The following is a 15,854-nucleotide window of genomic DNA, read 5'->3' on the forward strand; positions in this document are numbered from 1 at the left end:
TTATTTTATTTTATTTTATTTTATTTTTTTATTTTATTTTATGTTATGTTATTTGTTTAGCTTCTTTCTTTCTTTCTTTCTTTCTTTCTTTCTTTCTTTCTTTCCTTTCTTTCTTCTTTCTTTCTTTTTCTTTCCTTCTTTCTTTTTTGTTCTTTTTGATTCCAAATAGGAGTAAAATCATACGGTGTTTGTCTTTCTCTAACTTTTTTGCTTTTTTGCTTAGTGTAATACTGTCTAGGTCCTTCTATGCTGTCACAAATGGCAAGATTTCAATTTTTGTGGCTGAGTATATTCCATTCTGTATATATATGTGCTATATCTTCATCCATTCGTATATTGATGGACATTCCATCTGTTTTTTTTTATATTGGCCATTGTAAATAATGCTACAGTGAACATAGGAGTGCATATATCTTTTGAATTAGTGTTTTTATATTATTTAGATAAATACCCAGAAATGGAATAGCCAGTTCATATCGTAGTTCTATTCTTAATTTTTTGAGGAAACTGCATACTGGTTTTTGTAGTAACTGCAATTTCCAATCCCAACAGAGTATGAAGTTTCCTTTCATAACCCCACCAACACTTGTTACACTTGTTATTCCTTGTCTTTTTTATAATAGTTAGTCTGATGGTTTGAGCTGTTATCTCATGGTTTTGGTTTGCATTTCCCTAGTAAAATTAGTGATGTTGAGTACATATTCATGTGTCTGTTAGCCATCTTTATATCTCCCTTGGAGAAATGTAGACTCAGATTCTTTTCCCATTTTAGATAGAGTTGTTTTTTTTTGTTGTTGTTGTTGAATTGTAGGAGTTCTTTATATATTTTATGTACTTACATCTTAACAGATACATAATTTGCAAATATCTTCTATTTAGTAGGTTGCCTTATCAGTTGATGATGGTTTCCTGTGCTGCACAGCATTTATTTGATGTAGTTCTATTTCTTTATTTTTGCTTTTGCTACTCTTGCCTTTGAGTCAGAACCGCAAAGATGGCACTTAGACCAATGTTAAGGGGCTTACCACTTACTGTTTTCTTCTAGGAATTTTATGGTTTTAGGTCTTGCATTCAAGTTTCTGGTCTATTTTGAATTAATTTCTGTTTATAGTATAAATAGCAGTATAGTTTAATTCTTTTGCACATGGCTGTACCAGTTTTCCTCAACATCGTTTATTGAAGAAACTGTCCTTTCTCCGTTGTATATTCTTGGCTCCTTTGTTAAAGGGATCTACTTTCTAATCAGTTCCTGGAACATGAATGTCGAGAATCTGGCTTTAGGGTGAACATGCCTAGGGCAGTGTTCCTGAAGTGGGTTTCTTGACACAGTTGAACTATAAGATACTATCCAGTAAGAGTTCCTGTTAAATTCAGTTTGAGATAAACAGTACAGTGTGATGATCAGAAAGACATGGCTTTATTATTTATAAGTGATATGAATCTGTTATTTATTGATCATGTGACTATGACAAGTTACCTGCTCTGTACAATGAAAATACTGAGAGCCCCTACCTCCTAATGTGTTTATGTATTAAATGAAATAATACTTTCAATGTGCTATCCTAGTGATAATGCCCAATATGGTGGCTATTATTATTCTGGCGATATTCACCATCTACCTTCTTGGAGCATCAAAAAATGTAATAGCACATTACAGACCAAGAAGTTCTACTGGAAAGAACAAACAACTTTGCAGAACCTTCTAGCCTCAGGTACTATCCTGAGAACCTGGGAGTAGAGCTCGTAAATTTGACAATGAGAATCAGTTGAGGGTTAGATAGGGTCTATTTTTTGCTTTAGATGACACATATCTACCACCACTCTGGGACTAGGTGGCAAATTTCATTCACATATTTCAGGGAGCAAAATTAAGCCCCAGAGCTTGTCTTACAGAATTAAGATTTATTTTTAAAGATTTTATTTATTTAATCATGAGAGACACAGAGAGAGGCAGAGACATAGGCAGAGGGAGAAGCAGGTTCCCTGTGGGGATCCCGATGTGGGACTCAGTTCCAGGACCCCTGGATCATGACCTGAGCCAAAGGCAGATGCTCAACCACTGAGCCACCCATGAGCACCCAGAATTAAGATTTAAATTCACCTCTCTGGCTCCCTTTTCTGGATGTATTGTTTCTGGGTCAATTGGTTTCTCTTTCACCTGCCTTGAATTTTGACACTAATGAATAAGTTGAGAAGAAAGCTATGATAGTCCCCAAATTAAATGTGTGCTCTTTAAGTATGGTAATTAAAAGAAAAACAGATGGAAACAGTGCTTTAGAGTGAAATAAAACTTTCTGCATTTCTTAAAACCCAAGTTACCACTCAAATCAGCCCCTTGAGAGGTAGTAATAGATGACTTTTATTGGGGGTTTATGGGAGGCACAGTGAGAGGAGGTGTCAGGCTTTCTTACAGCCAGTCTTTCAGGTTAAATGTACATTCTTTTTCCATGGTGTTGTTGAATCCTGAAGGTCCAGAGCTCCCTTTTCACTGTGAACCTTCAGTCTGTCACCAGATTTAAGGCAGGAAACCTGGGGTGGGGAGAGCAGGGTACCATGCTGGCCTGAGAGAAGAGGAGGATTTTCTGTTTATCTGGTTGCCAGAATCATTTCTGTTAACTAAGTCCTGTGAGTCTTTGCCTCCAGGGTGCAGAAGACCTTCACTTTCTCTTCTCATTTCTCATTCTCATTTACCATCTCAGAGCAGATGAAGAGGTGCCTGTCATGAAATATTCTGTTTCTGCAGTCCACTTCAATCAAAACCTACTTGTCCTACTTGTCCTAACTGACCTCTGAGACAGTTCTTGGAGTCACTAATAAAAATCTTCAGTATGCTCCAAACATTCTGGCCTCCTTTCTAATTTCTGCAGATCCCCTACTAATCCCCAAGGCTGGGAAGTCAGAGGTTCCGATTGATTTGCTGTGACCTGTTTGCTGTCTTTGGGTTTGTATTCTTAGACATGATGTTTGATTTTCTGTGGACTTCCCTCTTACTGAATGGCACCCAAAATAAATGGCATAGGTTTTGACATGGGAAATTTTAGCTGTTCAAACATGCGCACCCTGCTGACATTCAAATCCACAGACTGTACCACACATCGATGTTTACAGAGTCTCTGACAGGTCTGAAAACCCTAACTTTTTATCATTTTCAGTGGTAGTACAGAATGATTATTTCACCAATCCTAATTTCTTGAAGTTTTCCATTTAAAAAAAATCAAATTACATTTCACATCTACAAATACTTACCCAGGCCTTGGTATACACAAAATGATGTGACAGTGTAGGAAAAAAAAAATGAACAATGTGGAATTAAAATCAGTTACATAAGTAAAATGAAGATTGCAACGTCTCGACACATGACATCCCAGACCAAGGCAGGAAAGCAGGAATATCTGGCTGCTAATTCCAACTCTACCACCAAGCAGTGGTAGGTCTTTGGGGAACATCACTGAATTTCCTCATCTGAACTGGATCTATGATTTCCAATTCACCAAGCGTAAGAATCATCTGGAGTGTCTATTCAAAACACAGATTGCTAGCCCTTGGCCCAGCCCTATTGAATTAAAATCTTGAAGGAAGGGATCTGCAAAAGATGCACATAGACTCATAGCATCCTGTGTAATTTTTTTTTGAACAATTTTGGGAAACACTGAATTAGGTAATATTTAGGATCCTTTCAGTCCTAAGAGGCTATAATAAACCCTGGATGTCATGATTCACCAGTGAATGGGAAAAATCTGAAGAGAAAATTCATTAGTTAATTCATACTTAGTATTTTAATAAATATTTTCTACTTATTTTCTGAAAAGTTACTGAAGTTAATGTTATGGCTTACATTTTATGGATCTAGGTATTTTTCAGATTTCTCTTTTCTCTTTGATTTATTCATTATAATATCTGACCTATCTAGCTCATGGTGTTAAAGATAAATGAGATCAGGTTGTGAAAGTTTGTTGCTATTATTATTATTATTATTATTATTACTATTAGTAAAATAACTACTGTAGGACTAACTCTGCTTTTTTGAATTTGATGTATATGCTGTTGTCTTCAGCTTTGTTCCTATGGTTAAAGCCAGACAAATGAGCAAAACTCAATGATTTCTTTATTCAAAAATTTTGAGTGCCAGTTATGTGCAAAGCATTATGTTATATTCTGTCTAAAATGTTTAGAGTGCCTTTTCATTCTCCTTTTTTTAAAACCTGGAAACCTCCCATTTAGTCATTTTTTTTAAGTTTTATTTATTTCCTTTGTAACCTCTACACCCAATGTGGGGCTCGAACTCACAACCCTGAGATCAAGAATCACATGCTTTTCTGACTGAGCCAGCCAGATGCCCCCATTTAGTAATACTGTCAAATGAATAAAATGTTTTATTGATCTTATGAATGTATCAGTGCACTAGAATATTGGTAATATGTGTTGGGCACATTTATTCAGTTTATAGAGAATGCATGATACACATTTCAAAGAGATGACTCCTAGCAATAAATCCACAGGCTCACAGATCAGTAGTTATCAGTTGAGGGTGATTTTTGCTATGTCTTCCTTTTCTCCAGAACACATTACTAAAAAAAGAGATGAGTTACACCAAGGTTCTCATCCAGAGATTCAAACCTGAACAGTGGCACAAACCTATGGAGTGAGACCTTGGTTCTGGAAATCAGCAATGGCAAATTATATTTGCATAGTGCTCTCCACGATTAATAACATACTTCCTCATCTAAAATTTTATTTCTTTCCCCAGTAATCCCCTGATGTGGGCAGGGAGGTCCTGTGAGTTGTGCAGGAAAGCTATGGTGCCAGGACTAGAAACAAGGCTTCCTGGTTCTCAGTCCAATGCCCTTCCCATTTCTTCTCTGACACCTCTGGTTTCACACCTGGAGAGGCAATAAAACATGGGTTCTCCTCCATACCTGTGCAGGGCTCTTCTATCATAGGAAAGACACAAGAAGGGTGATTTGGGCTAATTCTCTTCGACACTTATGCTGGCACCTATTTCAAACTCTCATGATCTTGTACTTCCTTCCTCTGTTAACTATTCGGATATCCTCTAAAGCAGAGTAAACGTTTTCTGACTGTAGAACATAATCCCTGAGTAAGAGGAGGTTAATCCATCATTTCATTTAATCCATAGAACAATAGACACATTTACTGTGTCACAGTAAGGTATAAAATCTAATGTGAAAACAGAATCATGTAACCCTAGTGGGGAAGCAAGAATACATTAGCATTCATCTCCAATCCCCGACTCATCCCAGAAGTTCCAGAGTTATCTAAAGGCGCAGTGGAAGGAGCCTCATCACACTCAGGCAGGGGAGATTACGGCAACTAACCTGGCTGCAGGAGATGAAGCTATTCTCTGACATTCCCTTGAAGCATCAAAGGCAAGCTCTGTGCAGAGTCAGCCAATAATTTGTGCTGAGATTTCCAAAGAGAGGTATTGGATTCCCAAGCAGGTGTTGAACACTTGAGAGTCTGAGTGGGAAGGCAGCCATCACCTGGAACAGGAGACCATAGGGTTAGGGTTCAGGGCAAGGCCCTGTGGGAATAAAAAAATCCAGTGAGGTCCACCACTCAAATTTAGCAAATAAAAATACAGGGCAACTAGTTAAAATTAAACTAGTTAAGTTTCAAGTTAACAGTGAAATGATTTTTTAGTATAAGTATGTGTCATAATATATATATGCAATTCAAATTTGACTGGGCATCCTGTATTTTTTTTGTGGCAATGCTAACAGGGACAAAACATGTCAGAGCTTAAGATGGCATTTCTGCTTTCCCTGCTTCCACTTAAGGCCTCTTGTTTTTGCTATCTTCTTCCCTATCATTACCCTGAGGTTCTGTTCATAAGGTAAGAAGAGGAGGTGGGTTCTATTTCCAAAATGATATTATTTTACATCTGTAATATTATTCCCAATTTGCGTAATTAAAGTTTACAATCATCCAGACCCTATCCACAATAGAGATGGTTTCCTTTTTTTTAACATAAAATGGCATTTTATAGATGAGAGTAGTAAATGATTTTCTCTTCAAAGAGTTTTTTCATAATTTGGCAATGTTCATTTCTTATAATTTGTGAAGAAGATGCTTTAGAAAATTAATTGTGAACATCTACAGGAACTTGTTCTTCATACAATTTTCTTTATTTAAAATATAAAACCAAGAATTAAACATTCAGTCTACTTGTAGTGGTTGTCATGGTGAAATATTTTGTCTAAATCAGGTAAAATGTTGAAAATATACAATTTGGTTTCTTTCTTCCCACTCAGGTCCTGCACCCTTCTTAATTTTCTCCCATGGAATCAGTATCTTTAGGATTGACCTGGAAGGCACTAATCATGAGCAATTGGTGGCAGATGCTGGTGTATCAGTGATCATGGATTTTCATTATAATAAAGAAAGAATCTATTGGGTAGATCCAGAAAGACAACTTTTGCAAAGAGTTTTTCTGAATGGGACAAGGCAAGAGGTAAAGTACACCCTCAAAGTATTTATATAGGCTGACAAACACAATACCAATAATTTGTAATGTATAGATGAACAAAAATTACATTCCAATTCAAATGGAATGTAATTGTAGATTCATAAATATTTGTTTAATTTGCATCCGTGGCATGTTACTGAATGAACTCATACATGTGGCACTGGTATTCAGAAGGCCCCAAAAGGAGTCAGGATGTTAACAGAATTTTGAAAACATGTAAGTTTACTAAGTCAGATCACCACTTTATGGTTAAAACAGATTATTAACATGATTATTTTTGGCTCCAGTGGTTCTCAGCTGAGGGCAATTTTGTCCCTTGGGGGATATTTGGCAATGTCCTGGAACATTTTTGGTTTTCACGCCTGGATTGGGAAGGAGAGAAAATGCGCTACTAGCATCTAGTGGGCAGAGGCCAGGGATGCTACTAATCACCCTAAATTATACAGGATGGCCCCCATGATAAAGCATTATGTGGCCTAAAATGTCAATTGTGCTGAGTTTGGGGATCCTGTTTCATCTAAAATGTCTCATGGGTTTTATCTCCTGATATTTCGGAGAAAATCTTTTTGATTCTTAAGGTGTTTTCACACTGGAAAAAAAACCCAATAAAGCAGGTGTTATACATAAAGTATTTTGGTTCAAGTACATACAAAAGATCTTTCCTCTTTCTCTATAACTGGTAGAACCTTTACATGAGTCCCAGGAGGAATGTTCTCTGGATTCCTGAGAGATGGATTATGGAGACAAGTAACTGGAGAAACCTTAAGCATTTATCCCCACACAAATTGCTCACTGTTTTGTTTTTCTTCAAACCAAACCTTTCTCCCTCCATTTATTCTTAAAAGCTTCAATTAAGTGCTAATCCCTTTAGTCACATTTCTGATACTCATTAATGTCACCTTTAACAAGGATGGCTACTCATTTTCCAGCCATCCACAGAATTGTTTAAAAAATCTTGAGTCTCAAAGTCTGGAGGGTTTTCTGCCATGGAATAGGAAAAAAAGTTAAACACTTGTGAATTTGTGTCAAGTCATTAGAAAAGGATTGACCTAATGCCTAAAATCCATCATTGTATCCCCTCCTTTGGGTTAAAACATTGTTTACAAAGGATACCTGCTAAAATACCATTTGCCTGGGTTAGTTAATATATTAGCAACTGGTTAAATGGATTGGCTAGATTACTTTGTATGAAGTAGAGGAATAGTGCCAGCTGGTGAGACTGACCGCTGCCCAGTCTGAGTTCCATGATGTCACGTTGGTAGCTAGAAATCAGCTATGGTGGGAATATTTACAATAAGGGAGGGCAGGAATATTTTATAAACCAAGAAAATCTGCAACCACACAGATTAGGTTGTCTCTCCACCTCCCACCCTCCACCACCCAAGAAGACTGACCAGTTTACCTGCACACACTGGAATTAGGAGATAAAAAAAACAAAAAAAACAAAAAAAACAAGGTTTTTGTTTGGTCATATTATCTTAAGGGAGCAGGAAACACTACCCAAGAAGCATAAAAAGAAGCCCTGCTCTTTGGGCCATAGGGTTATAGTGGAGGGCATCGAGGACCTGTAGAAAAGGTGGGGCCTGATAGAAGAGGAGAGCAGCCAGGAAAGTGGGGCTCTAATGAGAAATTCATTTATTTTAGAGCTCTATGCACAAATGTCAAGGGCTTCTTGCCAGATTTTGGCAAAGCTTAGGCTTGGGTTCAGGTGGGAATATGGACCATTCCATTAGCAAACGGACAAACTGTCTTTAAGATAACATGGAAATTTCACTGTTATTACAGTTGTAATTATTAATACATTATGGCTGATTGCTTAATTTCAATATGCATAGGATAATTTTCCATCTTAAAGTCAATATATAAATACTGTGCCCAGAAATATTCATGTGTGAGGGTTAACATTGCTCTATCAAAACAATGGCACCATATCTGTGACTGTTTTATGACTTAAATAGTTTTATGAATGCACAAACATGACAAGTACTTAAAAGAATAGACTTTTATGCATAAAGATAAGAACAATGTTTATGTGAATGAGAAAGTATTAATATTTTGAAATTTGATTTTGCAGAGAGTATGCAATATAGAGAAAAATGTTTCAGGAATGGCAATAAATTGGATAAATGAAGAACTTATTTGGTCAAATCAACAGGAAGGAATCATCACAGTAACAGATATGAAAGGAAACAATTCGCGAGTTCTCTTAAGAGCCTTAAACTATCCTGCAAATGTAGCAATTGATCCAATAGAAAGGTAACTGCTGTTTTCAGGCATTGAAATATATATCAAAATCTGATGATAATTCACAGAATTATAACATTTTGAACTCAGAAGGACCTTCTCACTGAGAAGGTTGCCTGGGCTTGAACCAAGGCAGGCGTCCCTCTGCAAATGGTGCTCCGATTACCATGATTTCTTGCCAGAGAAGCATAATTCCCTTTTAACTTGAAATCACACAGAATTCCCATAGCAGAGCAATAAATATTTGTTGAACTGGAATTTCATTCAAAATAGTCAAACTCATCCTGTGCAGACATCCGAGGACTGCTGAAACACCAAGAGTTGGCCGTTTCAGTGACTTTGCCTTCAATTATGTGTCTGTGTAATGTGTTTGCTCTCAGGTTTATATTTTGGTCTTCAGAGGTGGCAGTGGCTGGAAGCCTTCACAGAGCAGATCTCAATGGTGTGGAAGAGAAGATTCTTTTACAGACATCAGAAAGAATAACAGCTGTGTCATTGGATGTGCTTGATAAACAGCTTTTTTGGATTCAGTACAGCAGAGATGGAAGCAATTCTCATATTTATTCCTGTAATTATGATGGAGGTTCTGTCCACCTTAGCAAACATCTTACACAGTAAGTTTTGGTTTTGGTGTAAAATAAAGCAATCTCCATTTGAGGTTTGTCTGGCTAAACTGGTGGAGTGGTTTAGCACAGACTGGGAAGTCCAAAAGACTTGAGTACAAGTCCTAGATTTACCATTTATTGGACAAGTGATTTGGGGATGGTTACATGACTTCTACTTAGTTTCCAATTTTTTTAAAAAAAATATTTTATTTGTTTATTAGAGAGAGAGAGCACAAGTGGGAGGGGGAAAGGGCAGAGGGAGTGGGAGAAGCAGACTCCCCACTAAGCAGGGAGCCTGATGCAGGTATTGATCCCAGGACCCTGAGATCATGACCCAAGCCTAAGGCATATATTTAACAGACTGAGCCACCTCAGTTTCCTTTAATGTGGGGATAATAATAGTAGCTACTTCTTGGGGTTATTGTGAAACTTAAGTAAAATTAATTAAGAAATGCAAATAAAAATAATTAACAGTTTTGGCATTTGGAAGTTCTCACATGTTGGTTATAGGTTTTAGTTATCTTTTTGGAATTACTATGTCCTATATGTGTAAATCAAAGTTCATCTGATTTGCTATCTTGCCTGTAACTGACTCTCCAGCTTGTGGTAAGAGGCAGAAATTAGTCAAGTGTGAAATAGATTCAAGCAGAATCCACTCTGAGAGTATTCCTATTTTCTTCCCTATTTTATTTTCATTACACTTAAATGTTGATTAGGAAAGAATGAGACAATGAACCTGAAGCCAAAAATTATATCCCATTAGTTCAGATTATGAATACATAAGTAAAATTTTAAACTTAACATCTGCTTCTAAACCTAAATGAGATACAATTGAAAGGTAGGTAATTAAAATTCAGTCAATTAATTGAAATGGAGTGAAATGTTAATAAGCCTGGGAGGAAATGTTCTGCTATTCTTTATGTTTTTTTCTGTTGTTTTTCAGGCATAATTTTTTTGCAATGTCCCTTTTTGGGAATCAGATCTTCTACTCAACATGGAAAAAGAAGACAATTTGGATAGCTAACAAACACAGTGGGAAGGATATGGTTAGAATTAACCTAGATTCATCATTTGTACCACCTGGTGGAATCAAAGTAGTGCATCCACTCTTACAGCCCAAGGCAGAGAGTGGCACTTGGGCACCTGGTGAGTCATCTTTGACCTTGAACAGGGTCTAGCACTTCATCCCCACTGGTCCACCTGCTCAAACCACGAACTCATGAACCATCCTTGATTTCTCCCACTGCCTCAGCCCCAATTTTCAATCTACCAAATCCTTTCCATTCTATCTCCTAAATACATCTCTCCTCTATTGCCACTACTGCAGTTCAACAACCAGCATTTCTTGCCTGGCCTGTCGTAGTAGCCACTCAACTAATCTTTCCGGGTTTTTTTCCTCTTGGCTTTAAATAGTTAATCTGATCCATTAACTCCCTGGCTTAAAATCCTTCAAAAGCTTTCCTTTGCATTTAGATTAAAATGCAACATTTTACTGGGCCTAAGATTATTTGATGAAACTAATCTAACATTCCCCCTCTCCCCGGGCCAGAACCTGAATCAAGTCTTCCCATAATTGATCAAACATGTCTTCCCCTTTGTGCCTTTAGGCTTTTGTAGTCATTGCTTTCTCTGCCTAGATTTCTCTTCTGAAGTTCTGAGCTTAATTAAGTATTATGTCCTTCCATTATGATTGGAAGCCTTCTCTGGTCATCCAATCAAGAGGAGGTAAGGAGGCTTACCTCTCACCTCCAATTTTTTTCTCTGTACACCCTTCATTGAACTCATCCCAAGGTGTAATTACATATTATTTTGCTTTCTTTTTTATGTTCTCTCCCACTTTATTATAAATGCCATGCAGGCAGGAACCATGCCTGTTTGATTGTTTGTTTGTTTAAAGCTCCCTATATTCAGTGGTTACTGATTTATTTATAAATGAAGAATTTTAGATAACGTTAGTAAAATGAATGGTTTGACTGAATCCAGTCATAGCCCCAAATTTCTACTTTCAAATGTAGTGTTTGTTTGAATTCTTTAGCATCTACTTTTTTCTAGGTAGGCTCTTCAGTATGGTTTACAAACCACACAAATGACATTACACTAAGATTTGCTGTATGTAAAAAAGGCTAGCTTCAAGCAGGATTTGACATACATTCAATCTAATCCCCAATTAGCCAGAAGAGGTTCTGAAGCAGAATTCTTGTTTTCTTTCTGTTGGATGCCACTAGGATTTGGTAGTGGTGTGGGAAATGGTGGGGACTGTGAGTCCCTGCCACAGTTGGTAGATGAATGTGTTTATTTCTGCCCTAGACAGAATTACTGATGAGAGCTGATCAGGAGGATAGGCAGGAGGTTGCTGAAGGGAGGTGAGAATCTAGGGGAACTGACATCAGTATTTCTTATATGGTCAAGGAGGTAACTAATAGTGTGAGTGCTTTTTAACTGATTTCTTTAAAGACTTTGGTAGAAACCATAATTTAATTTGTGTAATTACTTTTGAGTGATGAGGGACTTCCAAGGATAAAATAAATCCACGAGATGAGTGTTTATTCAGATAAACAAAGTGTTTATTCTTTGAGAACTGATTTACTTGAATTTATAAAACAGAAGTTGTGGGAAATAATTTGACTGTGGACTGGAGCAGAACAGTAAGTAACAACCTGGTGGCAGTGTTGTGATTGAGATGGTTGACCGTATTCCATGCAGGAAGGCGGCAAATTCTGCCAAATTCCTCCCATGGGGAATTTTGGCTCAAGCTGTCTTCACATATGACTCATTGTCCAAGTGGTGATGACTCACCACAAAATTAGAACTAACCACTACTGTGAATAAGTAATCATTGAGTCTCATTGGTAATTATTATAGACATGTCCATCACTATCTCTTACATTTGTGTATAACCTCATGCTTCCCAAATTCTTTTTGTGAGCATTATCCTATGGTTTGTCCTGGTAACCTTATGAAACAGAAAGGTGAGAAATTACCGTACTCGTTTCATAATTGAGAAATCTGAAGCCTAGAGAAGAAGTTGAGTGAGTTTTCCAAGATTACACAGATTACTAATGATGGGTTTTGGGAGAAAAAAATCCCTGTGATAAGTCGGTCAGTTTATTGTTCTTTCTATCATAAATACTTTAGTTCTTCAGAATCTTCCACAATTGCTCAGGTTTTTTGATAGAGAGGTCAAATACAAACATTGAAAGCATGAATTCTAGAAGAAAATCTATAGTGATTCGTTAAAGAACAGCTTTAAACAACCTGGAAAATCACAGAATTGGGTTGGGAAATCACTGCCAGCTGGAGATCTACAGGCAGACCTGAAATGTGGAAGGCAGTTGGTATTGGAGTTATGGCTCCAGTTAGTGACCAAAGAACGTGCTTCACATATACTTTAAGTGCAAAGGACTTTTGATTTCAAAAGCACTGTTACTTTAGCCATCATTAAATAGGTTTAAATTATTTTAGTGCTTGGTAGAGCAGGAATTCTTTAGGTGGGATTTAGGGACTGTGAATCTCTTGATTGGATAGGTTAGACGAAAATATGCAGTTGTCCCTCCTTAGGAAGGTGGTATAGAGCTGTCACCAGGTTCTCAAGTGCCTTCATATTTAAGGACCTACTACTTCTAGAGGCTAGCTAGTTCCTCCTGGATAGTGAGCTTACAACTTCAGCTCCTCTGGAGAGGTGGATGGTGGTAGTATTTTGGTTTGCAAGGCATTTAGTAGTGAAATTACTTCAATGGGGCGATGACCGAGAAAAATCATATAACCTAGTTGGTATTATTTTTTACATAAAATTTAAGTGTTTGTACACATAATGGTATCAATAAACTTACTTCATGCAAAATACCTTAAGTAGCATTTATCAAAGCATGTTCTACAAAACACTAGTTCTATGGGATTTAATGGCATTATTGGCGGGGAGTAAAAAAATTTCAGGGTCAAATGATTTAGACAGGCTGGGTTAAATAAAATTAAACAAGGGGTCTTTTTCCCAAGTGACTTCTCAGAACCACTCATATGGTTAAGTGCATTGTTAGTCTCTAAAGCTCATACAACCTATAGCATTTTCCTAATTCATTTTCTATGCAGCAGCCCACTTGACTCCCGAATCTATTATTTCTAACCCAGACCTCTTTCTTGAGATCTAGACCAATTAACAAAGAGAGAGACTGAGGCACAGTGAGAGTTAAGCAGCAGAGAAAATTGATTTATTCATTTCCTAAGAATGTGAGCAGCCCCAGTGAACGCTAGGGCAAGGGTGGGATTTACAAAAGCAAAGCCACAGAACTTCACAAAGAAGACTCCAGTAATTTCTCAGTTTAAAATAATCCTTGCTTTGTTGATTCGGATTGGCTGGTTACAGAGGAGCTGGCTACCACCAGGGGCTGAGCCCCATGTCCACGCAGGAGAGCCACGGTTTCACCATCAAGGCTGGTTTTCTGATACTTCTGACCAGTTTCCTGAGTGGTCACTCAGGTCCCTCAACTGGGCCACACCTGCTTGCTGTCTGCACCTTCCAGGCTCAGGGTCCTGCAGTGGGCACATGGAAAATTTCCTTATCAAGCCCGTAGATTTCCATGCCTTTGGAGCATTTCTACTTGGATTTCTTGCAAGTGCTTCAGGTACAAAGGAAATAATTGACCTGCCAACTTTCACCTCCCCCCTGCCAATATCCCTATCTCAGTGAGTGGCCTCTCATGTCCATCTCCCAAGGCAGAAATTTGGGTGTGACCCTTTCCTCTCTCTTTCCCCACTCCCACCTCATGAAATTACCTCCAGCCCCCAACAGTTCCCCAGCCTGCCATCTAACCACTAGTGCCCTATTTGGCAGCAATCCATCCCTAACGTCTGCTTAATCAGTATCCCTGCCTCCTTTCTCCAGGCTGTAGCATAACCCTTCAGAAATGAGAGCCCAATCATGCTAGTCCTTGGTTAAAACCAATCAACAATTCTGTTGCCCGTAATGAAAATCCGGTCTATTTACCCTGTTCACAGTTGTTCACAGAACGTTCTCAGCTGAACCTCTCACACCTCTCACCATTGTCTGTGTTACATTCTGTGCTGCAGCCATGCTCAGAGATTTCAGTTCCTCCCACAGGACGTGCTTGCTCTTCCCCCGCCAGGCTTCTCAGCATGTTCCAAAACGTGCTTTCTCTGCCCTGGCTCACTCTCCTGGTCCTCTGAGAAGTAGCTCAAGCGTTACCTCTTTTAGAAGCAACTTCCCTGCCCCACTCATGGTGAACCTCGGTTAGCTTTTCTCAGAATAACACATTTCCCTGACTTGGCACTTACTGTTCGTCTTCCTAAACTTCCTTACTCCTATGAGGACAGGAGGACACCTCTCCCTTGTACTCTCAGTGCCTAGAGGACATTTTATAAATAATAGTTGGGGAAAAAAAAGAAAGAAATTGCAAGAAGCCCAGAGATATGCTCAAAGTGTTTTGTATAGCCTCTTCCACAATCAAAAATAAAAGAATGGATAATCACCCTTTATCACTCTCTCCCCTAAATAATATCCTAACGAACAAGTTTTTAAAAGGTTATCATTCTAAGTACATGTTGTCTTCCTTAAGTGTTGTAAGCGCCCCCCTTCCCTTGATCTGACACAGTCCGCTCCCTTTGATATGACTAAATCCCCAATGTTTTTTTTTTATTTTTTATTTTTTTTAAGATTTATTTATTCATTCAGAGAGAGCAAAGAGAGAGGCAGAGACACAGGCAGAGGGAGAAGCAAGCTCCATGCAGGGAGCCTGACGTGGGACTCGATCCCGGGTCTCCAGGATCACACCCCTGGCTGCAGGCGGCGCTAAACCGCTGCACCACTGGGGCTGCCCCCCAATGTTTTAAATCAGTTTTCTCACTTAACTCTCACTATGCCTCAGTGTATTTTTCTTTTTTCTTTGGATTTGTCTAGATCTCAAGAAAGAGGTCTGAACCAAAAATAATAGATTTGGGAGCCACATGCGCTGCTACATAGGAGATAAAATAGGAAAATGATACAGGCTTCCTTAGAAATCTACATCCTTAGAAATAACAGAAATTGTCATAATTATAGAGTGTGTAAAGAATTATCTGCCCTGGCTTTCCCTATATCACTCCATTTAATTTTCACAGCAATCCTATAAACTAGGTATGATTATTACTCCCATTTTATAAATTAAAAAGCTGAGTTGCAGAAATGTCATATCTTTGTTCAAGGGCACCCTGTGGGGGAATTGGGATTTGAACCTAGGCAGAGTGACACCAAGCTGCTTCCCCAATCACACGAAAGAAATTCAGCAATTTTTTACATAATAGCAATAATAATTACTATTCTCTCTCATTTTGTATCTTAGATTTTGCCTTATTTGTTTGGAGAAAACCTGTAATTTGGCATATTCTTATCTATCCATGGCCTTCTGGAGGTTAAATGCTTTGGTATGCATAGGTCATGGGGTCAGAAGCTATTTCTCTCTCTTGCTCTCTCTCTCTCTCTCTCTCTCTCTCTCACACACACACACACACACACACACACACCCCTC

The 15,854-nt window shown here is 38.2% G+C and overlaps 1 protein-coding gene and 1 long non-coding RNA gene across 6 annotated transcripts in view; one reads left to right on the top strand and one right to left on the bottom strand.

Moving 5' to 3' along the window:
- EGF (epidermal growth factor) overlaps positions 1-15,854 on the top strand; it is a 93,071-nt gene that overhangs the window by 18,957 nt on the left and 58,260 nt on the right. For all 5 annotated transcript variants that reach the window (XM_077882286.1, XM_077882287.1, XM_077882288.1 and 2 more), the window contains exons 2-5: positions 6,273-6,472; positions 8,562-8,743; positions 9,112-9,345; positions 10,280-10,482. In XM_077882286.1, the coding sequence (XP_077738412.1) occupies positions 6,273-6,472; positions 8,562-8,743; positions 9,112-9,345; positions 10,280-10,482 (819 nt within the window). The remainder of the gene's footprint in view (positions 1-6,272; positions 6,473-8,561; positions 8,744-9,111; positions 9,346-10,279; positions 10,483-15,854) is intronic.
- Positions 13,514-14,581, bottom strand: LOC144304211 (uncharacterized). The gene is made up of 2 exons (XR_013371155.1): positions 14,318-14,581; positions 13,514-13,863 (listed from the first exon to the last, which is right to left on the bottom strand). It is a non-coding gene; the product is annotated as an uncharacterized LOC144304211 (long non-coding RNA).

The sequence above is a fragment of the Canis aureus genome, chromosome 33, assembly GCF_053574225.1.
Source record: "Canis aureus isolate CA01 chromosome 33, VMU_Caureus_v.1.0, whole genome shotgun sequence".
Classification (NCBI taxonomy): domain Eukaryota; kingdom Metazoa; phylum Chordata; class Mammalia; order Carnivora; family Canidae; genus Canis; species Canis aureus.